The 26,171-nt window shown below is 36.3% G+C and overlaps 1 protein-coding gene across 9 annotated transcripts; it reads right to left on the reverse strand.

Moving 5' to 3' along the window:
• Nucleotides 1-26,162, reverse strand: BRD9 (bromodomain containing 9). Of its 9 annotated transcripts, none has more exons than XM_075083826.1 (18): nucleotides 26,039-26,152; nucleotides 25,096-25,316; nucleotides 23,264-23,396; nucleotides 21,192-21,252; nucleotides 20,142-20,286; nucleotides 17,323-17,433; nucleotides 16,366-16,478; nucleotides 14,141-14,230; nucleotides 13,177-13,309; nucleotides 10,790-10,865; nucleotides 8,895-8,990; nucleotides 7,984-8,116; nucleotides 7,097-7,208; nucleotides 5,624-5,662; nucleotides 4,974-5,045; nucleotides 3,503-3,605; nucleotides 1,693-1,860; nucleotides 1-954 (listed from the first exon to the last, which is right to left on the reverse strand). In XM_075083826.1, exons 1-18 carry the CDS (start codon nucleotides 26,109-26,111, stop codon nucleotides 854-856), a joined length of 1,980 nt encoding a protein of 659 aa, XP_074939927.1. In that variant the 5' UTR covers nucleotides 26,112-26,152; the 3' UTR covers nucleotides 1-853. The 9 variants fall into 9 exon arrangements, with proteins under 9 accessions (XP_074939927.1, XP_074939925.1, XP_074939926.1 ...); XM_075083824.1 differs by having other exon boundaries at nucleotides 14,141-14,269; XM_075083825.1 differs by having other exon boundaries at nucleotides 16,366-16,481.
• Between the last annotated feature and the right edge of the window lie 9 nt (nucleotides 26,163-26,171).

A 26,171-nucleotide genomic window follows, 5' to 3' on the forward strand; every position in this document is an offset into this window, starting at 1 on the left:
GTGGTTTTGTATTTTTATTAATATTTACAAAATATTGTGAATTCATAAGATTTGGCAAGCTTGCACATATCAATGGTACAAAATCTCCCCTTCCATCAGTACTGAATTATAAAAGTTTTATTTTAAAATTACTGAAAAGCACACCTTATCCAGTATTTTCTCCATCCAAGTAAATATACATATCAAATTAAAAAATATAAGTATTATATTTTCTTTGTGTTTCAAGACAGAAGGGATCACAAAAACATCCATCTTTCTTGGACCCAGGGTAGAATTCTTGTAGTGAGCATTTTAATGCAACTACCAAGTATTGTTACTCTCAAATTCAGTATCCTCTAGAGTGATTGAAAAAAGATTTTTAAATATGGGGAAACAGAAACAACTTCTACAGATCATTAGGATTAGGAGATGGGAAACATAATAAAGATCACAATTCAGGCCGTTCTGACAGTGCTGAAATAAAATACTCCTCCCTGAAGATGTTCAAGTTAAGACCGGTTGGTAACTCTACTAGAAACATTTAATGACTGCTGCTGTGATACTGGGAAAATTATCACTTTTTAGTCTCTATAAATTACAATTTTTACTAAACACATTATTTGTTGTTTTCAGTCAAGGTCCACACCCCGGTAGGCAACGTCCTCCCTCAACAAACAAATCAAAAGCAGGTTTTGGTACATTGCCAAAAACACGATGTACTTTTTTTTTTTTTTTTTTTTAATCCAGCATATATGAAAATATTATACAGGAATCCTCATAGAAAAGAGGACAAAATTGAGGTTTCTGCCATGGACAAAAACTTTATAAAAACATAATACAATTAAAATACAAAATATGTATAGTACATGTCAGATTAGTTAGTAGTGGCATTTGAGGTTTCTGGAGACTGAAGAAATTCATAGGGATCGTGAACCATGTCTTGCTGTTCTCCAACACTCAGATGGGAGGGGCTTCCTGTAGAATACAGAAGAAAAAATGAAACCTTTAGAAGTACAGAAAAATAATGGAGAGATATTTATGTATATGAAGAACATGGTTATTTCATATGTTCCTTTCAGACTTTTAAAGCAAGACACAGACATTTAAATGATACTTACACAGGAGATTTTGAAAAAGAAATTGCAAGATTCTTCAGTAATTTAGATCCTTTTTGAAAAAGCAGTCATTATTCTGTTACTCTGAGTTGAAAAATTACACAAAATCTGAGTATCATCCAACCAACATTTCCTATCTTGTCAGAAATGGCACCAAATTGTTAAGTGATATGCTACCCTATCATCCCATTGTATCACTGGATTTTACAGTTGACAAGGGAAGGGCTATTGCAGAAACCAACCAGTCCCTTGCTACATACAACCATGCCAAAGTAAAATAAACATTATATACTCCTTAGTATTTCTAAGAGGATAAAATGCAGGTGTGTATAGGAACTTGCCAGTCAATATCAATTTACTTCACAATTACTTCAATCATGTCTAATCTAAAAATAAGTAACTAGAATTAGTGTCCTTAATTACACAGGACAAAAGCACATCTTCTGAGTTGCCTTTGCCATGCATATTTAAAAATTAAGACATGATTCTGTTTTATCAGAGTAGTTTCATGCAAAGATTTGTGTAAATTAAAATAAAGTTTTAACCAGTTTCAATTAGAGCAGAGATATTGCAACTTCTGCGACACCAGTAACTTTACCAAGATGATGTTGGTCTCTTTCAGAAGTATTGGAGAGGGAACTCAAATTGGATGATGGCCGGGATCCCACTCTGTCAGCCTGAGCTTCATGAAGGTCCTGCAGCAGCTTGGTTGTTTCATCCAGATGTAAATGGTTGTCGTCATGATCAAGCTCCTTCTTCACCTTCCCTAAGAGCCACCAGTTACCAACCAAAATCCACAATTATCACATGCAGACTGACTCATGAATTACCAAGTCACTATAAAAATTCTAAAATAAATTAACACAAGTTTTGTCTATCATAAATCGACCTCAATCTTGCATTTTCCTTTGCACTTCTAACAAGGCAACAGCTGCAGATCTGTTTGCAGTTGCAAGAAATACATGCTGCAATGCTTTTGGCAATATTGGAGGATGAAGGAAAGCGCCATCAGAAATGGCTGAAGCTGAACTGACTCCCAGTATTTGAACAGCTGTAAGAGTTTATCGGTTCAAATTCCAGACATGAAATAATGCATTTAGTTTGTGGCAAAGGAGAGGAAGTCAGTAGAAAGATTACTTAAATACCTAACTTAAAATACAGTTAAAATAGAACATGTAATTTATGGAGATGAAGAAATCCCCATCACAGAAAGTTTTAAGAACAGCATCTTCTCCAGCTTTTGTTTTAGCAAGCCAAATAAAATTGTGAAATTGTAAATAACTAGAAGGATGTGCCAACATACGCTGTTCTTTTGGCTGAAGACTTAAAAAAATCTTCCCCAATTTTAAACAGGAAAATAAATGCTTTCCCTTCTCTTTGAGCTATCTTCAGTGCAGACCTTGCTAACTTTGCAAGAATTATGATAAGAAATAATGCCATAATCTCTCTGGAAGCTAAGTAATCTGGAAGTATAATTATTTAGAAAAAGCTCAAAGAAGAAAAATATAAGCAGCTTTCAGTCGAGCAAGAAATTCATAGTAAGATTGGTATGTCTAAACATTATCTATAAAATAGGTATTTATTCATTTTTTACTGAACTGCAATAAAATCAGTGTGTGACAGCATAATCAGAACTTACAATTGCTTTTCAGAGAATACTGCACATGTGGGAGAGAGATGTAGAAATCCTTTTTTTTTAAAGCTTTCAATTACCTTGGTTATGTTTTACCATAGATAGTTTGGCAACTTTCGCATTCTGAATTAGAAGTATCTTAAACCATAAGCAGTATTTTTTCTGTGATGACATTTTTAAAGACATTTGACCAGCTCAGCAGCCTGCAGAAATGGGAACTTTACTTCCTCTAGTATTTGAAGGAGGATACCTATCGAAGACATGTATCTGAAACAACATCCTAATGTTTTTATACAACTGCCTTATTTGATGCTGAACTCTTTCCAACACCTGAAGTTTCTTCTGATTTTTGTTCTGGGACATTGTAAGTGGTGATATGATTGAGCATCACATACTTACCTAGTTCCCAAGGTATTTCAAAAGACAACATATGAAGCAATAACATTTCTGAGCCAAAGCTCCACGCTGATTCTTAAAATTTACGTTACTATGAACACATAAAAAACAGGTAAAGCTATCAAAATTGTGAGGTACAAATACTTTGGTTTCTTCAGTGATACAGGAAAAGTTAGCTTGGCTAGCACATGGATGTCTCAAAGGAAAAACAGGCAAAGGCTTCATTTATCTTGAACCAGCCCTAGACTTTTACCTATGTCAAATGTGGACTTACTACTATTTTTTTGAACACTTCTTTATTCTTAGCAAATCCAGCTGTTATTTTGCCTAAAAGTTACAACTAAACCATAATTGATGGCTCATACATTTAATTACTTACCTAACGAACTTAACATAGAAATATCAAGAGATACGTCTGAATACGGTTTCATAGAGAGAAAGTCCAAGTCAGAAGTGTTACTGTCTCCAGCGGATTCTCCAACCTATGAAAATACAAGAAACAGAAAGACTAGCAATAGTGACAAGCTGTCATAATAACTTTTAAATGTTTAAGGTAAATGCATGAATCCATACTCTCAGAAGTGTGCACCACAACACCTGAGATTGCAGCACCCGTAACCATCTTGGCAAAGCTGCAGCTCACAGGCAGCTCAAACACAGTTCCAGGACAGATCTTTCATATGAACGGCAAGGGCTTTGCAGGGTAGTCTAAATATCTTTCATCTCATGATCCAGGACTGTTGAAACCAGCATTACCAAATACTCTGGTACTCAATTACATGCTCCAGTCACCCCTGTCCCATGGCAGAACCCTGGCAGGGGGAAGCATTATTAGCAACCCCCCATCATGAACCACTCCCAGATCCCCTTTTTCCTCACCTTCTCAATGCAACACTGGATTTACTGAAATTTTTAGCATATGACTAATAAAACTATTAAGGTGGGCCTCCCTATATACAGTATGAGCCAGAGGTGTTCTCTCAAGTATTTTTTCTATACATTTGGACAATGAAATACAGCCTGCACTACACAAGTTAATTTTTTTCCTACCTGTTGCAATACTGCTATGTAATGGCAAAAACTAAGAGACCAAAGTAAAAGTCATTAAACTTCAAAACACATTCTAACAGAATTCTCTTGAGGTTGCCTATTCCAGCAGGAGGAACAAGACATGCAGGTAAATACACAACCAGGTATTACCTTCCAGAAATATGAAAATGAAACTTTGCACTTTCATAAACTAAGTTACCAGTCACCTTCTAGAGAACTATAAACCTTTCCACAACACATAAGGAATATTTATAAAACTATAAATTTTATTAGTTGCTATAATGCAATCCATATAATTTTTATGTGAATTGCCATGGCACACAGTGCATATCCTTTGTTGTCAGAAATAATTTGCAAGAAAAGCCTGTACCACTTAAATAAAGATTTGATTAGTAGCCGTGAAAGCATAATATATGCATTATTTACTCCTAATTTCTAACATTTTCAATGGATGGGGTAAAACTGATAAATACTACTTTTTTTTTTTTTTTCCACTTTTACAGCAGGCTGAACTTCAAATATTCATGAGCAGATCAAGTACAGATTCCTAAGTGGTCTTTCTGCCTCCGAGATTTAGTTACGCATGCTGAATTAAACTAGAGAATACAGAACAACAGGACAAACAAAGCCATTAGCTACAGCAGACTGAGTGCCAGAGAATTAATTTCAAGATCTGAAAGCTTATTGTAGATGCATTAATTTTAATCTTCTACTTCAGAGCACGCACAACTTTGCACTGAAACAAAATCAATGCTTCAATAGTATATATATATTTTTTTTAAACACACAAGCCATTTTACCATAATCTGTTTGGAAGAATCCGGACAGGTATTACGCAACTTGTGTTCTTCTTTTATAAGAACTGGCAGAACCTAAAGAACCAAATCATATTTTAGATCTTAGCATCTCATAGCTTATACTTACGTTTAAGAACGCACTTAGTTCATATAATTTACTAGTTTACCATGATCAGATCCTAGGCCACCACAAAACACTACCATGTTTTGTGATGTTTGCACAGAACCCTTGGAAAAAAAAAAAAAAAAAAAGAAAAAGAGACTAGCTCTTCTCTAATGGGTGACCATATATATTAACATAAACAATTTAGAACTAACCAGGACAGCCTCTTTAGGACTAACCTAACAGCCTCTTTATCAAGGAAGCATTTATTAGGAAGCATGGTAGCATTGGGTTAACAGTTGGACTTGATGATCCTAGAGGTCTTCTCCAACCTTAGTGATTCTATGATTCTATACACTCCACTTATCAATCTTTTCTGTATTATTATACAGATCAGATGCATATTAAATAAAAATAGGAATTTGAATGTTGGAAGCCCAGAGATCATCATTTTCTCTGCTTTAAATACCAAGACACTTTTTGCGGTAACAAAAACCCCAAAAAACCCAAACAAAAAACCCCCATCAGACTGAGTATCAGCATCACTTACTTTAACTTCATCCAGTGGTTTTACTGGGATGTTTCGCCGCTGGAAAGAAAAAATACTAACAATTACTTTTATTCAGCGTAGGAGAAAGATATCTCTCTTGTAAAATTTCCAGTATATTCAAACCACACACAAAATGAGGCTAGAGACAGCTAACTTTTTCACATATCTGTAATGCAATTACAATGTAAGTTACTGTTTTGAAATATTTTACTACTATGCATTTTACCTGATCTTTGAGACCCCTTACACTTATTCTGCCCACAAACTTTATATTCAAGTGCAGTATCTTAGTCATTACTTTGCTACCTTCTGATTCCAAATCATTCAAGGTTGCACTTATTCATTCTTACTCAAATGTAGCAGCACAAAATACTCAAGAATAAAACACCATGGCACATCACCATGGAAACATATTTAATTGCACAAAATCCGTACATATCCACATATGTCAAATCCAAACTGCTTTTCTAAGTGTAAACAGCCATTGACAATTTGAAAGGTATTCAGAAATTCTCACTTGGAACAATATGCATAGAACAAGGTGGCAAAAAAGGAAAGGCACAAGTTTAATTTTAAAGCTAAGTTCAATATGTTGTGTACACACATTTCTAGATATAGAAGAATAGTCAAAATATTGTTTTTGAACTTTCTGAACTTTTGAATTTTTTTTAACTTATCTTTTACTTTCCTTCCTGTTCCTTGTACAATCTTTTTCCAGTAGGGACTGGAAAAAAATACCCTGGAAATTCCAAAGGATCCTCTGTATTTTTCATTCAATTGTCTCCTTTCACCAAAACTTCACCCACCCTATTCTCCCTCTAAGTCTGCAGAGATTTAGTATAATCTCATTTCCACCATGTCACGAAGTCTGAGTACTTTCCATCCTCCCCCCACCACATCCCCCTTTCTTTATTCTTGAATCATTCAGAATGTCCTCATTTTAAGCAGCAGCCAATTATTTCAAACTAATAGTGGTTTTCAGAGTGATGATAACACGGAACAAGATTTTGCAGTTTCTGGTAGCCTATTTTGTCTTGGGAATGCAAACATTCCCACCAGAACTATACACACTTCGAGAAAAATCTCTTCTCCAGTCTTAGTATGAATCTCCTAAACAAAGTGCTTTTGGAAATAAGCTAAACTCAGAAGCAGATACGAAGTCATGACATTGAGTGACAGGGCTAACCAAGCACCATTTAGTTGGCTGGTCCCTTCTCCCCCCTGCTATGTTGCTCTTCCTCTTCTGCAGTCACATAGCGAACCACATTGGAGAACTGATCTAGCTGGAGAAAAGAAAAGATAGCTTCTCCGCTGATTAATTCAGTTTCTCACCATACGGTTGCATAAACAGCTAAACCTGCACTGCTTAAACTGACAGCAGAAAACAAAGCATCTCATACAATATTAAAAACCAGAAACAGGTCCATTCTTGTTCTGATGAACCTGTGACATTTCTGTGCATCAAGGACACACCTGCTTTAGCTGATAAATAGTTTTGGAATGATCTCCACTAGTGATCTGGTCCAGAAGATCATCTACTATTTTCTTGCTGTAATTTCCAGCATCCTTCACAAATTCTTGTAAGCTAGTAGGAATGGAGATATAAGCATTACAGAAAATGTCTACTTTTGTACAAAATATTTCAACTTATAATACGGTTTTCCCCAACCACGCTGCATTACACCTTTATTTTCCTTGTTATTTTACTCTTTTATGCTTCTTCAGAAGAACAATTAAGGCCTTCAAGATAGAAGAAAAAAACTCCCCCTCTTTTTTTAAATGGAAGTAAATTTATACGCAAACTTGTTTTTCACAACTACCAGCAAATTTTCGCGTTAAGTATAATTGGTAGTGGGTTAAAAAAAAAAACACAAAGAAAAGAAAAAAGCTTGTGATTAATTCTTTCCTTCCAAGATTAGCAATTCAATGAAAAGTAGCATTTTCCTTTTCAAGTAGCTTTAACTGTTTTGAAACTCCTTGAAAAATACCACTGTTTTCAAGTCACTGAAATCTATTGCTTGCATATCTAAACCTACTTACTGCTGGGTATAAAGCAAAATGCTAGGTCTTTAGCAACCTATAACATCCTGTCGTCAAAGACCCTAATAACAAGATCCATTACAGCCTTGCAATAAAATAGGGTAACTTAAAGTGCAAATGGGAAAAACAAAAAAACAACCCAAACAATCCCCCCACCAACCAGGATGAAAGCTAGCTTCAAGTCCTGTAGTAAGCTATTTTTAAAATAAGTTTTAGAAAAAAAGTATCAGGATTTGGAGGCTCCTAGCTGACATTTTGTCTAAACTGTTTTTCATAAAATTGCTATGAGAAGGTAGGCCTTCTAATAAGGCAGCGCTTACCTTAAGGCACACTGTATCCCAGTTTCATCACCATATGCTGAGTACAGGAGTTCCATTTCATCTGGTTTCAAATCATGAAATATAGAGTTGTTTTGCATGGAAGGTGCTGTACTAGCACTTGTAAGAAAGGTTACTAGACAGGTGGAAGAAAGATGACAAATGGTTAACACAAGTGTAAAAGATCACTTGGGCAGGTCGGGCGGGAAGAAAAATAAAAGGATTTTGTTTTCTGAAAGAGATACAAAAATGCCATGTGTTTTTCCCCCCAGTTGAAATCAAGAGCAATATCTCCAGGACAATTCCAGACTCTAGAATCAGTGCAGCTATTTTAACCCTATAAATAAATGTACTTATACTACTGGAAAATAAAAAACTAAGTTAACCACCCTACTCCCACAAAAAAGATTCATCCCCCTGTCCCCTTTTATATTTCTGCTTTTTGCACGTGTCTACTTCACTGTTTTTTGCCAGTCAGTTTCTGGACAGCAGATTAGAAACTATTAAAAATGTCAATAATACTAGAAAAAAACTCTACAGTTTGTGAAATTCTTGTCATATGATACAAAAATTAAATGACCAAAAGGTTTTTATTCTCAACGCTAAGTGCAGCTGCTCAAGAAAAATTCTTTCCTCCAGAGCAAATGGAATAACCATTACTGGCAAGCTTCTAATGTGGCCATAACACTAAGGCAAAACATTAATCCATAAACTCCTAAGTAAGTTATGTTTAATAAGCAAAAAAGTCAATTTAATTAAAACTGCATTCTGCTGCAAATGGAATCATTATATATTACAGAAATAACCAAGTGAACTTTCATTTGGAGACAGGTATAATCTGAAATTATTTTATATCAAGAAATTGCTCAAACATTTAATTAACACAAAGTTAAAACATGTTACGTGGCATTTACCTTTATTTCTTCGTTCATCTTTAAAGCCCAGTGTAGTGAAGCCAGGTAATAATTTGCTTGACAGTGAACTCAGATCCACTGGGTGAGTCTCTTCCTCTAATAATTTGATTTAAGAGATATTAATTTTCAGAAAAGCATTTCATGTTTAAAGTTTATTCATGGTGAACATTTCGATGTTACCATTTTAAAAAGCTGTAGTTACCATAAAGGCTAAATGTCTTTTAATCTGTACATTTTTATTAAGGATAGGTAGTGTAATTCAGGTTCTCCATTTAAATTTCCAATACTTGCTGTAAATATGTTTCCATCCTTTATTTGCAAGATCTTTGGCTTACATAGTTATTTTACTTTCAAAGTATACAGCAGCATCTGAAATTCTTTTACTAGCTGATTCACAAACACACAAGATCCAGGTATTATGAAGTGATAAAAGCAATTTCTTATGTTGACTAAGAGGTATTTTGTCTACAGAAACCCATACAGCATGTAAAGAACCTCATTAAGATAATTAACATTATGGCTATATTAATATTTCTTTCTTCTAAAGTTCTCAGAACTGCTTATTTAAAATGGCTCAAATGATTTGCAATATCCTTTTAAAAACAAACAAACAAAACATCAACAACAAAAAACACCAACCCCCCCCAAACCCAACAACATTGAGGACACTTCCAGTTACTGTAAATCTCTCTGGTATTTTGAAATCTAATGGCAATTGTGCTCAATTACTGAAAAACAGAAAGCAAGTTTATTCCTAGAACCTTACTAGGATTAAAAAAAAAAAATTAAACAAAAATTCAGATCATACTGAATACTGAGCTGCAAATTCAGTGTAACTAGCATTAACTATACAAACAATCAAAAAAGATTCTGGAGCACAGAAACATCAGGAAACAGACAGTACTTCACAGCACACAGTGAAAGCTTGCTCTGCTCTCATTACCACCACTGTCTAAATTTTCAATGGCATGATTTCAAAGGTATTAAATCACATTCATTTTCTATTTTTTTCGGAAATAGGTAAGGGCATGTCAGTGGCCAAAATGCTCAATTTCATTCCAGAAAAAATTACTACCAAACGAAAGGGAATTTAGACAGTAATAGAACTACAGCCTTGTGTCTCCCAATCAAAAAAATCAATAGAAATGTGACTAGTCTAAAGGGTTCATGCGTTCATCAATGCAATAATAGGTAAGCTGTGAATGAATTCCAGTCTCAAAAGGTGCAGGCAAGAAAGGGCTAAATCAACATGACATGCAGCAGCATAAAGACTATGACATTTTGTTCATTAAAAACTTTCAAAATTTCTGCATTTTGTGCTCAAAACTGGAAAGCATATAACAATATAAATAATGTATAGTAGTAGCGCAAACAAAAACCCACAGAAAAGATCAAGAAACTAAAGAAAAACAATTAAGCAAAACCTTATTAAAACTGAAATTTAGCGAATAATTTAAATTAGGAAATCAAAAAGAAAGGTAAAAGAGGATTCTCAATTTGCATCCATGCATTGCACATTTACATAGGATTACAGCATTTTCATTCCCCTTCTGTCTATTAGATTTTAACACTACGGGTACTTGGAGCAAAAGCCTGTCTTCCAAGTTCTCTGAAGTTCTAGCAACTTGTAAGTGCTTATGGATAGGTATTATTTTACCTCCTTACTGTCAGCGTCAGTAAAACAGAGCATCTTTAGAGTGAAAATTTGAAAGGCAAAGAGAAGCATCTGATATTGGAGATACTAAATACAGCTGTTGAGGAAAATGGTTTGGGGAATAATTTTTTTTTTTTAAACTCATCTATACTACATAGGATCAGTATATACAGTAAAGACTTCAAAATCTGCTAGAGCTTTCAACATTAGAAATGTTTGCCTGAAAGATTATGGTATTTACCTTCTGCTTCTGGATCAGATGAATTTACCACACTAAATAATAAAGTTCCATCTCCATTTTTTTTCAGATAACCAATCTGTAAAGAGAACCACGAAGACATAGAAGCAATTATTCAAAACAGTCCAAACGCGAATGAGTTGCTTACTTATGCAGAAAACCATAAAAAGTACTTTTAGCTGTATTCAGATCCTGCACTTTGGCATTCCCTTTATAATACAGAGAATCTTGGGTCACAATTATTTGTCACTGCCTAGCAAATGCTTCAGAACAGAAGACTTAGGAGTAAAAGTTCGTGTATCATATACAGAACTCCTTACTTATCTTCCTAAATCAAATCTAAAGTTTGCATCCAAGACAGAACCAAATCCATAATAATTAGTATACAGTCAGCCTTTCTGACTCCCAAGCCTAGCACACCTTCTTTTCAGAAGAAGAACTGTAACTCCTATCCACAATCTACCTCGCTGTTTATTTTCAAATCCAGGCTGAACTGCTTGTTTTCATACCTCACCCACAACTTTCTCTAATTAGAAGAACTTTTATGAACACACTACCAAATTATTAAAGAGGAAGAAGTGCTGTGACAGACCTATCAGAGCACACAAACACAAAAGACAGCCAGAAGTGTGAAAGACAGTAGAACACACCGGGGTCTGTAAAGATAGAGTCAGAGCTGATGCAACAAACTAAGCTGATGTCAGAAACTGACTACACATGAAGCATAAAAAAGACTAACTTCACAGTAAAGACGGAAAATGAAAACTATGCTCTCCCTAAAGAAATATTAGCAGATACTTCCAAGTAAATTGAACAATAAATGTCTCCCCTATTTTTCTCCCCTCCCTCTTAAAAAGTTTAAAACTCTGCATATATAAGGCCAAAGCTAATGGTGGCATATAATAGAGGTGACAAACGTTGGAAAGAGAACGAACAGGAACAATACCTCCGAGTGATGGTAAAAGTTAACAACAGCTGAACTCTAAGAATGTGTCAGTGTTACCTAGATTCAGTGTGATCTACAGTGGGTTGCCTAGCTGATTAACAGCCTAGGCAATTAAGAACTGTGCTCCTACAACAACTCTTTACTGCAAAGCTGACTGCGTCAGCATGAAAGGCCTTCTCAGCAAAGCTAGCAATTAGCAGCAGATTGGTATTGCTTTAAAGGGTTTTTAAAAAGCCACTCTTACTTTGGAGGTTTTAAATAGCCTTCAATACTAGCAAGTCTTCTAATTATCCAAAGAAACAGAAATATACTGAAGAAGCTAAAGCTTCTCCCACTGTTCTTTGAGGCTTTACTTCCTAATCCAGTTGAGCCTAAGGTGACTGCATAACAATTTCTTGTCCAAGAACTAGACATTTAAGTCTGAAGACACAACTGCTACCACTAAAGCTTCAAAGCAAATGCTTCTTCTGCAACAGTTGTTGAAAAAGTAGGTGGAAACTGCAGGATGTAGCAACACCCCAATTCTTCTTTTGACTGCAGTGGTCACTAAGTATGTGACAGAATAAGGAAATGTGGCCAAACTATAATGGTGGTAATAAGACTCCGCATGAAGCAAGGGAAGCAGAATAAACTTATCTCAACACAGGCCTGTAGCAAATGCCTGTAGTATTCATTCCAATCCCATCATGAAATAACGAAGGAATCCACCATTATCACATAGCTAATCACAAACAGATTGTGTTGAGAAAACTGCACTGTTGCTGACCTTTTGCTTCTAACTCTTGGAACAGCACAAAAACCAAACACATGGAACAGTATCAGGATCACATTAAAGGTGACCAAACCTGTGGTTAATACTGTCCTAAATTCCAATGTGGACAAACAACTGCTATATTCTCCTAGGCAGTGAAGGACGTCTGTATTTTCTACTGTGCTATAGCTGACAGCTACTCTTTGTAGGTACAAAACTACAAAAGGTTCTGTTCTGGACTTCTCATTGAAAACAGTAATTTAACATTTAAAAATTCCTGGACTCCTTAGGTTGAGGGGGGAAATCCTAATAACCCTTCCACCTATGCCAAAGTTTGCTTTTTCTGAGGTTGCAACAACAACAGTGTGATGCTATTTTAACAATTTTCAATGCCAAGGATTGAAGTTAAGGAAGCCAGATTCAAGACTGAGCAACATTTCACTGTTCCCTGAAAGTGAATTTCTAAAGATGCTCAACACACAATACAACTTGAGATCCATTTAGGACACCCTACAATGTGCTTCAGTGGGAACTGAATTATAGACAATAGTCATATTTGTATTCCACACAGAGCATATATCCTAGATATTACAATCTCAGAAAAAGTAATGCTAAAGCTTGTTTCCTAAGATGAAACAAAGCATTCAATAGTCAGACACAAAATGGAATTGTGAACTTTGTTGTGCAGTAAACCTTGCTGTTCGGCAGATATCGATTGATCCTATCCCGAGCTTCATCCGCTGCATGTTCCACTAGTGCCAGGACATGTTCTTCAGCTGTGCTATCTGTCAGGCTGCATGCATTTCCTTCAGGTTCAAATATGCAACTAAGAAAGAGAAAAGGAGCAGCTGTAGAAAATTTAAACAAAACAAATGGCTGAATTCTGAGTTTGCTAAACAGAACTATCAGGCCCACTCCTCTCCCAGTGTCAGTCTACTTCAGAATTTAAGTGGAATTATAATCATATTACGAAACTGAAGTTTTGCAGCAGAAGCTGAGAACTACCGAACTACTGAACTTCAAAAATTTAATTGTTTCTGTACCTTGATGAAAATAAAGGAAGTATTCCAAAACAGAGATTGGGAGTAAAATTGCATTAATACAAGGTGAATGCTGTACGCGTCCTTAGTCTCCCACATTAATGAATACACTGTTTGCACAATTTCCAAATAGTAAGATGCAGAAATTACGTGATGAAGGAATGGAGACTGTGTATCTTTCATCTGAGAAAAAAACCGCAATAGGCTGCTTTTATGAGGATTATGTCATTTAGTTGCTTCTAGAAGCAGGACACTGCTCCCAGTCTAAGGGAGTCCTTTAATTCCTATGACTCTTAATATTGGCAATTAGTATTCCTAATCACTACTGATCACACCATTCCTCCTCATTGAAATTACAGCATTTAACACTTATCTTTCAGTAGATCCCTTTTCATTAAAGCATCAAAACAACAAAAACATAACAAATAAGCATACCTAAGTTGGAACAGGACATATCTTAGCTATTATACAAAATTAGAGAAAAGTATCATTATACGGGGAAGTGTGAAGATATCATAGGATATGGCAGTCTTCATTATATTATATATTTAAAATAAACTTTGTACATCAAAATCTTTCAGGGCATTATATGGACATTAGACACTAGGGCCAAACACCTTAGGTACTGGGTAGAGCATCTCCTCACACCAAATCCATTTCTCTCTCCTGGGGTATCTTCTTCCATTTGCTTAGCTAAGAATTTCTCTCTGTATAGAGATTCAGATCCGATACACAAGAAAGTTTTGCTATTAAAGACAATAAAAACATCACAGGATCATACTATTATGAGACAAATGTGTTATACGATTTTCGTTTCATTGAAACTTTAAGAAAGGGTGAACACAGCAGGAAACTCCTCAACAACTGGCACTTTTTATCACACTCTACAGAATACTTACTGGAAAAGATTTTTGAAAGAATGTTCAGAAGGTCACAACATGGTGGACAAATTTTTCAGAAACTACTTAGATATTAGGATATCCAAGTGATCAAGTCACTTAAACTACAGTATAGAGGTCTAAACTGCTTTAACACTTTGCAAACATTGACTTCAGCTATTTCTCTATTTTTAACTCTGAAATATGAAGGCAAAAATATCTGCTATTAGGTTCAATTCTCCCCCCAAAGCTCTTATTGTACATAAAAAAGAACAATATCATCCTACTGATGCCAAAATATAAGTGTTTAAAAGGTCAAGTTAATTACAAACACCAAATTAACTCCAACTATTAAAAGTTATATAAACATTGAAAAGAACAGGAAAATAAATTTGTACCACAGCTTATTGCAAGGAAGCTGGTATGAGGATAAAATTAAATGTCAGTTATTTTTAACTATTTGAACTGTATGTTAAGGTAGATATTAAAGACAGAGCAGTACTATATTGCTTGGCAGTCTCAATTTCTTGCTCTGGTAGCTACCTGTATTTGAAGATGAGCACACAAAAAGTGGCAAAGTACAAAGTTACTCCTATAATGGAGTGCATGTAAGAATTAATCAGAAGAGAAAAATCTATTATTCTGGGCACCATTTAAAATGAAACATCATATCTTAAAAAAAACCAACAAAACACCAAACAAAAACCAAATCACCTCCCCCGCAATCAAGTCTTGTTTACAGAAAGGTACTTTCAGTTAATTTCTATGCACAATCCATTAAACAAAGAACAAATTACATTTTGATAATTCTCCATGATACAGAAACAGGTATGTTTCTGTATGCTGACATTAGAATAGTTCCAGCCAAAAAAACTTACTCAGTTTAAAATTATTTTTGAAGATACAAGTTGCAGTCTCCTATTTCCACAAAACAACCACATTAAAAATACTACTTCTTCCATCAGACCTTAAGCAGGATTACAAAAATGCTTGAAGTGTAACAGAGAAAGTGGCTAATTAGAACTCTAAAGGTCACTTTTAACAAAAATGAGAGAGCATGAACTTGAAATAACAAGTTACATGTCACTTTTTTTAATTTGGACGTTTAAGAAAGAAGCCTGCAGAACATATCTACATGAACAGATTATTTAAGACACGACTAGTAACGCCCTATTACAGTCTTATTTTCATAAAATTCCAGTTGATATAATGCTCTACAATTTAAATTGAAAATCTATCCTAGGATGCCTATGTAAGAACACTGAACAACATAATTTGCTTTTAAATCAGTTTCTGCTATAATCTCCTCATAAAACAGAAAATAAAACCCTTTATTTTGACTAAAAATACGACTTTGTGACACAGGGGTGCCTATTAGCTGGAAGATATCTATTACACTAGCAACATATTTCACAAAGAAGCTTAATAAGATTTCATTGGGAAGATGTTACCATCGGCTCCAGAAATAATCTCCTGTACCTATATACTCTATATCCTGCCAGATAAGACTAAAGTTAAATAAAATCATTTACTGATCTGGGGCTACTTTGCCCTCTATGAAAGATTGTGTTAGATTTTGATACAGTCAATCATTTTTGAAAAAAAAAAAGACAAAATGCAAAAGGTATTTGTGGCTATCTTAAAAATGAAAGAACGTTTCAAACCATTGTAAGAAGAAACTACTCATTATTTAATATAAAGAGGGATAAAAATATCTATATATACACTAACTCTAAGCGTTTTAAAGAATATGCATTCTTTGCATTGTTTGTTTCAAGTTGGGAATCACTGGGTTATTAAACTAGTTCTATAAATAAGCAAATAAATAAAAGACAATAAAATAGCCCATTTATGCTATGGACCACAAGGAGAAAGGCTGAAAGAAGTTTTTCCCCTCTCAGTTCTTTCTGCTAATATTACAAAAGCTGCAACAAACCAGTAAGCATGCCCATTAAAACCTTTACCTAATAACTTCTTTATTTTGCTTTTTGGATTTCTTGGTAGTCTCTGCTTGTACAGGAACAACTTCAGGGACAGGTTCCTCAACTGCTGTGTCTTCATCACCCAAAAGAGCTGCCTGCTGAGAAAAATCCATGTCCTGCATAAACGACATGCTGCGCTTCAAAGCTAACAGCCGTTCCTAGAATCAGAAAGGACAGAGCGGCAGGGACTTAACCTTTCCCTCATAGCCAAGATGCTATGATAATGGGATGGGATGGGAATGGCCATGGCCTTATTTTGTTCTTAATGCCTCGTTTCCAATGGCGATGCAACATGATTTGGTCATGGTAGCATGGCATCAGAATTTCTGCAGCCCAACTATCAAGAGAGAAACAAACAAACAAACAAAAACCTGCATATGCAAAGACAACTGCCTATGTTACACAAAACTTACCATAACTGCAACACATGCACGTGCACACACACACATGCACACACACAAAGCAGCTCATCAACATAACTTCATTTTACAAGCCAACAATTGTATTTGCTTAAAAAGTGTGTCTGCACGCGCGCATCTGTGAAACCCCTGAAACCTCCCCTACACCCACCACCTTCAAAAAATACAGACTTCCTTTTTTATGCACAAATAAAACTTAAATGAGATCTTGTTTTCAAAGTTTCAGCCAGAAGCCATATTTCTCAGTTGGGTTTTATATACGTGGATCTTAACTGCATCCACTGAGGCCACTGGAAGAAGCTCCTACAGACTTCAGTGGTGCAGATGAGGTTGAGAAATAAACGTGTGATTATAACAAGACTGCTATCAAACCCTTAGACATAGCAGCACTAACAGGCACTGTTATAATTAATCATAGATGGACGAAATAACATTTATCATTGTTATTAACTGTTCCTTTTAAGTATGACAAATAAAACCCCAAAGAGTTTCTGCTTTTTGTTTTTAATAGGTCTCTTACTTTGCTCATCATCTTAAAGCCTGTGTGCAGTATCTTCTTGGCCAACTTGTAGTAAACAGTATCTGGTCTGTTGTAAGTCATTGCATTATCACACATCAGTTTAAAATCTGCCTGTAAAATACAAAACAAAAGAACTGTTAAAATTTCAAACTCCTTCGTTAAATGACTGGAAGATACCATTCCATCATGGCAGGTCTGTGAAGAATACAATCATATTTTAGCAGCAGTCTCATGGAATAAATGAAAGCCAAAAGTTAACACAGAATTACAAAAGTTTGAGCCCTTTTTGCTCCTTCAAGATGCTCAGTTTTGTCTGAAATTGCCTTGTTATAAAAAAGAAAAAAAACACAAAAACACCCCCACAAACAATCCACAACTTTTTGCCCGAATGCCAAATATAACATTTCTTCCTTATGCAAACGAACCAAACAGAAGAAATGGAGAAATTAATAGAAGGACCGAGGCACCAAGGTAAGTACTTTTTGGGTGTTTTTCACGCCTACTAAATCAGCATAGGCTTGAGAAATACAATGATGTCAGAAAGATAGAAAGTGTCTTCCATATAATTTTATTTCTAGTAATTTGACCACTTCTTCAGTCACTTGCACTGAAACAAAAAAAGAAGAGAAGACTTTACAGCATAAGAAACAGCCTTCTAAGATGCTCATCACATGCAACAAAAGAACAGAACAGCCAAGCCCAATTTTATCTTCTCCTTTGAATGGTTATCTGTCACACATAATTTCAAGTAATTTTTACTTATGCAAGTTCCAAAAACAAAGGTGCAACACACTCCACTGTGAACAGAACTAAAAAAATCTGTTGCAGATTGCAAAAGCTTTTCCTAGGGTGCTTTTTTTCTAGTCACCCACTACTGATCCGTAGAGTAAGGCACTGAAAGCATTTTTAGAAGCTCTGTGAAACACTGAATTAAAAAGACATTATTATATGCCTCTGAAAATTTCTGAAGCTGGCAAATCAATAACCAAGAATTTCATGCAGTAGCCTTTCCAAGCACCTCACAAATTGTATCCTAACAAATTAAACTGGTGCCTGATTTAAGAATGTATTTTCTCTCTTAATAAAACTTTTCAATATTTAAACAATGATTCTTCAAGAAATTGGGTTTCATTTATACTGTAGACACAAATGCAAGTATTTTTTGTGCATGAGACCACTATATTTGATGATGACTTGGTTACGTGCAAAAGTGTGTGCAAACAGAACAGTAAGCTCTTTGAAAAGTTAACCCATTGAGTTTACAGACCAGTGAATAGATTTCCCGAGACAAATATTTTTGAAGGTTACTATTGCAGTCGGACATAGAAGTATTTCTAAAGACTTTCTCTGGAACCCAACATTTACAAAAATAACCTTGCCCTACCACAATCCTGATCAGATTCTGTAAATAAACAAAAAATTGTTTTATTTCCTGTTTCCATACAGGGATGTCAGAGCAGTGCTCTCCTCATCATTTAGTAGTTGTCATCAAGCCCATGCTAAGCAAGTAGGTGAACAGAGCTACAATTGGTAGTCTGTGACTTTCTATGGCATTTAAGCCATCTGCCTTTGCTTAACGAGATCATCAGGAAAACAGAAATTGAGAAGGTGACATCAAGGAGCAAACTATCAGCCAAGAAGCAGATAAAGAAGCCCATGTGAGCTACACATCTAGTGGTGGCCTCTGAAGTGCTACAGAAGAGAATTGGTTGCCCAACTTTGAAGTAGATCCTTTACTCAGCAGCAAAACTGCTGAGTTCTCTGCAACTATTTCCCCTCTTCTAAATAGCAAATGATTCTTGCAGATTCTGTTCTCAGACAGATTATTTATTGGCTTGTGACTAGCCTCAGCTACTTGTAATAGGTATAACAAAAACGAAAGATAACCCTTCGAGCAGGCCTTGTTTTAGAGACTTGTTTTTAGACTTGTTTTTAAGTCTCAATACTTTTTTTGAAAAATAAAGCGTACGTAACAAAGCAGAATAATCCTTGTCAAAGACCTATAGGAAATATAAGCCATTCTTTGCTCACCTTGCTGGACCTTTCAGAAGAAGAATTTAACCCTGAGAAGCAGCCAATGCTCTCTGCCAAGTCTGTAATTATATCAACACCACTCTAGAAAACAGTAATACTGAGGGCAGCTAATAGAACTTCATTAATCAGTTAAGGAAACCTCCTTTCCTTCCAGGACCTGGCAATACCATGAAAAGATTTCTTACAGTACTGTCTGTAAAACCACAAGGCACCTAATGAAGTCTTATAGTAACAGCAATACACAAAATAGCTACGGCAAGCTGCCAATAAACTTGCCAAGTAAGTTTCTGCCAAAGGACCATTCCAAATGAAGTTATACGGAAAAGAGGATAATTAAAGACAAAAAGTATGTAGTTGTTATTGAATCTTACACAAAATGCTTCAGTTTGTGCACAGATTTCTTGCAGACACGTCAAATTGCCTTTTAATCAATCTAACTAGGTCTAGGTTAAAAAAATAGAACAAAAAGGAGCTCCAGGTTCTTCAACCGCTTCAGTCTTTGTGAAAGTCTTACTCCTGTTTATGTCTAGCAGCATGAATTCCATAGTACTTTAGAGGATGTTCTTGGTTTCCACAGTAATTTGGAGTAGAATCTGACAAATATAGAGCTTCCACAGTGAAAAACAAAGCAGGAAACCCATTCTACCACACAGACCATATAAAATCGCTCAGTTCTGAAAAAATGCACATTAAAATAATTAATGTAAGAAAGACTTCTACAGTTAAAAAAAGTCCTCAGTTTCTTACTAAAGAGTTCTGAAATAACTAAATCTCTATCAATTCACCTTGAATTCAGTGACTGATTTGTATTCATTCGCTGCAATTTTTTCCTTCATCGTACCAAAATCCATGGGGTGCTTTATTATCATGGAATATCCAGGAGCAATGGCATCCGTGACTGGAAAAGCAAAAAACCCATGAGGATCTTTCCTAAAAATAAAAACAGTGCATTTAGATTTATACCAGCAAACGACATTGTAATTCTTTTTATACCACATTAATAGTATAAAAAGAACAGTACTACTTAAAAGAAAAAACACTAAAAGCACTCTTGTAAAACAGAAGCATATTTGAAAATTTCCTGATACAGCAAAGTCTTTTGATTACACATATGTAGACTTTCTGAAAGAGATTCAGCTAGCTCTTGAACTACTTAATTATTTCTTGTATGTTTTCTGTGTGTCTATTTACAGTTCAAATAGGTCTTTTAGCTTCACTGAGTAATAACCTTTTCAACTCTTCTTGTTCATGAGGTCCTCTAAAAACAACTACAGTGTTTAATATGTTCAAATTACTTCCAAATTCAGCTTTTTGCTATGTAATAAAAAAGGAAAATGAAATATTTTGGGTTTGTTTTGTTTTTTAAACATGAGGTACAGGGTTCACATCTTATGGAAAACAGTAAAATAAAAAGGCTCTCCAAATTAAAAGGATTATCAAGTAAGCAGGTATAAACTTGCTTTGGTAACTGGCAGAGGACACAATATAACAAAATTTTATGACAACACTTCAATGTTTTGAACTATTAAAATTCATAACTGTTCTTAATTCCTGAACTAAGACATTAATATTTAATAACTTTATAATGGCAATGTATCCTCTGCCCAAAATGCATCCCTGCCAAAAACTAGAATTGTAGAGTGGGTAATAATTTTCCTCAGCTAATCTTTAAAAACTCCCGGGTCTGACATGGTCGCAAAGGTTACCAAAAACATTACAGGCAGTCTTTAGGTACTATTTTCAAACAGAAAACCAGGATAAGAAGTTGTAAAGTAACATATACAAACATGCATTATACACTGTCAGCACAGCTCTAGATACAATACACTTAATACCTTTGAAGCTGACGAAGGAAGTGTTCTAGTAATTGCTGGATCGGTGTGCTCTCATTTTCAGCTGAAGTTTGAGACAGAAACACACATAAGTGCAATGAAACAGAATATAGATATATTTATTTATTTAAAAATATAAACACCAGAGAGAAAATCTTAACTGTAAGTACAGCTGCTACTGACCTGAAGGTCAGTAGTGAGACATGGATTTCAAAGCAGAAGCATACCAGATTTCTAAGCAGACTGTAACTATTTCCTTTGCTTTACTACTTGCTTAGTTTTGATCACGTTAAAAACCGGTAGACAGTAAATCAGATGTGACGCTAAGTCTAGTAGTTGTAAGAAAATGTATTAATAAGGTGAAAGTAAGGCATTATGTATTTTTAAGGAAAAGAAAACTGAAACTTTGTTCCTCAAATACTGCAGTTTGTAAACCCATATTCTTAAAAATTATCCGTGCAATTTTAATGGCTTCTTTAACATACCACCCTTGCAATTAGTTTCTCTGAATCTTTTCATTCAAAAACCGTGATAAATAGATGCAGATTTGCTGGCAAGAGAGGTACTGATTAAGATTTCACTTCCTCTACAGATTAGACAATAAGCACTACTCATTAATCACCTGTTTCACGCACATACTTCAGAAAGAGTGGCTTTAATGTGAAGTTTGAAAAAACTAAAGAAGTAGCATGCTGAAACCTAGAATTGAAACTCCAGTTCTTCATCATGATAATGGAGAGACATTTCCCTTCTTAACCAGAATAGGTAAGGTAATTTACATACTTTTGAACAACATTTTACAAGCAGATTAAAATAGAAGCCTTGTCAATACAGAGATCAGTTTTTAGCTTGTCAGTTTTTCAAGGCTCCAGACTACCCAGAGACAAAAAGCTTTGACGAGGAAATTTCAGTTATCCCTATCACATCACCTTGACAGCTGATGGACATCATTCCTCAAATTAATGTGCAGACATAATTAGAAAATTCCTCAATAAATTACTTGACCAGTCAACAGGCAGTGTTCCAAAGACAAGACCAACAATATTGCTCAAGACCAAACTTTTTGCTATTAAGTTCCACTTCCAGGCATATGTGTACTGAGATGATGTATCTGAAAATTCTTTTAAGTAAGTTTAGTTTTAAGTAAGTTGAGTTTTAACTATCAAGCAATGGCTACAGGTTGAGAAAGCATGGCAAAATCTAAAGGGGTTAAACATGCACAAGTTACCACACACAACTGATAAGTATTTTGGCTGCTAATGAGAATTAAAGAAGTTTGGTAAATGAAAACTGGGGGACTCTGGTCCTTAGAGGCAGCCTATCACAACTTACTGCCATACTTTTGATGAAAATAGAGATATTAAAGTTGCCCCTTGACAGGACAAGGGGCAACAGGCACAAGTTGGAACACAGAAAGTTCCACCTCAATATGAGAAAAAACTTCTTTCCTGTGTGGGTGCCAAAGCAGTGGAACAGGCTGCCCAGAGAGGCTGTGGAGTCTCCTTCCCTGGAGACATGCAAAACCCACCTGGACGTGTTCCTGTGCCCCCTGCTCTAGGTGTGCCTGCTCAAGCAGGGGGGTTGGACATGATCTCCAGAGATCCCTTCCAACCCCTACCATTCCATGATTCTATGAAAACTCCACATAGGTTATAAAAAAAGCCCCTAACAACTGCTAAGAAGTCTCCACTAGAATTTTTTTTTCCCCTGAAACTGAGCAAAACTTACTTTCAGACAGTCTGACCATTGTTCTGTAAATGCTAAGGAGAAGGAATTAGGGGAAAACTATGGACAATAATACTTTTATACGAGCTTTATTCTGCCAAGCTACAGGAGCCAGACAGAGATGTCCTTGACAAGTTCAGTCACATGAAAACAAACCTACTAAAACCCAGAAGCACCAAGAGGAATACTGACTTTTCAGACAGCATAAAGTTCTGAATGTTGGAAAAAATAAAGTCTCTAGACTTCAGCAAATCCTCATGGAACTTCTACATTTTGGTACCTTTGAAAAAAGCTTTGTTGTGCGTGCTTTTAAAAACACCAATGATTATTTAATTTTTCACATTGCGTACCTGGCTGAGTTCTGCATGCTCTGACAGGACGATCTGGAGGAGGTTCAACCTCCACTTTTTTCCCAGGATCAAAGTCATCAGTTTCTCCTTCAGTGTCACACTGTTCTTTCTCCCTTTTCCTCTTTTTCTCTTCCTAGCACGGCAGGAAGAAGACAGACTTTAGAAGAATGTACTTGGAATGTGCAATCCCGCATACCAAAAAGTAAGAGACAGTGATTTTTCCTTTAGAACGTTCATTCTATATCTGAGACATAATATAGTTTAAACAATAATGCATACATTTTCACTATCACTTTTTCAATTTTCTTCTCCAATTAAAACTAATACTGTTCACCTTTTGCTTCTTTGTATTTAATACACTATTGTTTTATCACTAGTTACTGTACTTTTACTGAAAATAATATTAAACTCTGAAGCTATTTATACGTAAAATTGCATAACAAGCTACAACAGAGAATAGAGGCAATTAATTTACTATTAAGTAAAGATCAGCCTGTAGCTGTGCTTTGATCAATATGATTTTGTTGTTTGGTGCATTAAACAGGAGTCAATAAAGTATGTGATAATTTAGGAAGCCTATGAAAGAACCGTAAGAAATGCTCTTCCTGAGCTTCAAAGGAAAGGCATACCTGAGTCATTCCTATAATCTTACAGGCATATTCATGTTCACACAGAAGAGCACTTGTTTAGACTACAGTTTTGTTACTGTTCTATCCGTTAGCTTCCTTTGTATGCACTAATGTTGAAATTCTGGGGGAAAAAAATCCAACACACCCCCCCCCCAATTTAGCAAAGGCAAAACAAATAATGTGATTTGATGCTGCAAGATCTTGTATTAAAGACAGTTGTTTTGTTATATTTCAAGTCCCAGCCATACCCTTAACAGAAACATTTGAAAATGTTTGTAGAAAGAAATTTTTCCACTACCTACACTGTATTCAAGAGCTTCCGAATGATCCTACATGATATATCACTTTCAAGTATGTAAGCCTAACAAATAAATCAAATTGAAATGACAGATGTTAGCCATACACACATATGAATTAGCACTGAAAGAACCTGTCATATGAGAGTAGTAAAACTACATGACAGAAGAGAACTAAAAAAGCAGAGTTCAGAGAATCATTAGTACACAGAAGAAATACTATTAAAATGAAATTATACACGTAACTGTACCGTCAATGCCTTCTTGCCGATTTCAGTCTAACTCCTAAAGGTTCAACACAGACAACTAAGGTGACCACACCATTTGCTACTAAAAAAGCAACAAAGCCTAGCATACAGGTTATTCTAAACAAGAGCCAACAAGACTACTGTACCACAGTACTCAACAGAACAGATTTCAGAAAGCTGTTTTGAGTAAACATAATAATTTCAATAACTTGGCATATCTCAGGACAGAAATGCAATCTAGATTCATTTGAAGAGCTGAAAATACCCTTCTCAAAAGTTAGCAAAACATGTTTCTGACCTGGCTGGAATACAAAATATCCAACTTAAAAACAGCAGTAGTCATACCTACTGACAAAGCAAACAGATAAGAAAAACAAGCAGTTACAAGAAACAAGCTTTTACTTTGTTCAAAAAAATCATCACGGGGATCTCTCTTTTAAATGGAAGAAATACACCAACACACACACAGGGGTTTTCTACATTTATGAAATGCTGTCTCCAAACAATAAGCTTCTTGCAACAGTGATTTTAAACAAAACAAAGAAAAACAAAAAACCAACCGACCAAACAAAAAAAGGTCTGGTACTCTGCACCAGATTTTAATGCTGATAAGCAAGCACGAAGACTGGTATGTCTGAATTGTAAAAATCTGAGCTTACTTTTCTCTTTCTTCTTTCCTCATCATCTAGATGCTTTTCTTTTTCCTTCTCAGCCTTTTTTTTCTTTTTTTTCTTCTTTTCTTTATGTCGTTCTCTCTCATGATCTGATCTGTCATCATAATAACTAGAATCATGTCCCGACCCGGAAAGTTCAGTCACTTCACTTCCTCCAACTTTAAGCACCAGCTTTAAAGGTTTTTCCAAAGGCTTATCCGCATAATCTGAATTTAAAAAGTAAAATATTTCATTAATGGACATGGATGTGATAGCATACAACAATTAACAGTGCTTCTAGAAATACTGCTTACAAGAATTTGTTGCAGGTTGAAAATATACGCAATACACTTGGAGAGAAAAATAAAAGCGAAGACTGACAAATCCAAGTTCGGAAATAGTTGTTCAGCACATTTTACACGATCATTTTCCACAAATTTGTAACACGTAAGGAACCACCACCCGGAAACATCACAAGATCCTTGCCAGACCAAGGTGAAACCGAGTACGGCTCAACCAGCGCGGTTACCGGAATCCACCGGTAACAGCCGTGGGGAGCAGGAAGCCGCTCGGTCCCAAAGCCCACCCCGCCGGGGCCAGGGCCGCCTCCCGCCTCCTGCAGGCCACCGCCCGCCTCACACCCCCGCCCCGCCCCGCCGGAGCCCCGCAACGCACCACCTCCCTCCCTCCCTCCCCGTCCGTGTCCCGTCCACACCCCACCCCACCCCCAACGGGAGGGCGCAGGCGGCCGGGCCACGGGCGCCCTCCCGCCGCAACCACCGCAGCTCCCGTGTTCAGGGAAGGGCCGCTCCCACCCGGCGCCCCGCTGCCACCCGGCCCGCGGGCCCTGCCGGCAGCCGCGGGAGGGAGCGCAGGGCAGGGGAGGGGGCAGACGCACACCCGGGTACAAAGAGGAGTTCCCCCGCTCCGTGCCGCCCCCGGCACTTACCGCTGTAGGAGGTGGCGGAGGCCGAGCGCCATTCCGCCTTCTCTGCTTTGTGTTTCTTGTGTTTCTTCCCCATGGCAGCGCCGGCCCCCACCCGCCGCCCCTCGGCCCCCCCCACCCCCGGAAGCGCTCGGGG

Source organism: Phalacrocorax aristotelis, chromosome 2 (assembly GCF_949628215.1).
Source record: "Phalacrocorax aristotelis chromosome 2, bGulAri2.1, whole genome shotgun sequence".
Taxonomy (NCBI): Eukaryota; Metazoa; Chordata; class Aves; order Suliformes; family Phalacrocoracidae; genus Phalacrocorax; species Phalacrocorax aristotelis.

Excerpts from the sequence above, each read along its gene's own strand:
- BRD9 (XM_075083821.1), bottom strand. The coding sequence starts at position 26,111 with ATGGGGAAGAAACACAAGAAACACAAAGCAGAGAAGGCGGAATGGCGC. Across the intron at positions 8,117-8,894 it reads AGATGAACGAAGAAATAAAG|TAACCTTTCTTACAAGTGCT; the intron begins GTAAATGCCACG and ends CCACCTGTCTAG. Across the intron at positions 5,663-7,096 it reads CTATTTATCAGCTAAAGCAG|CGGCGAAACATCCCAGTAAA; the intron begins GTGTGTCCTTGA and ends TTTTCTTTCCAG.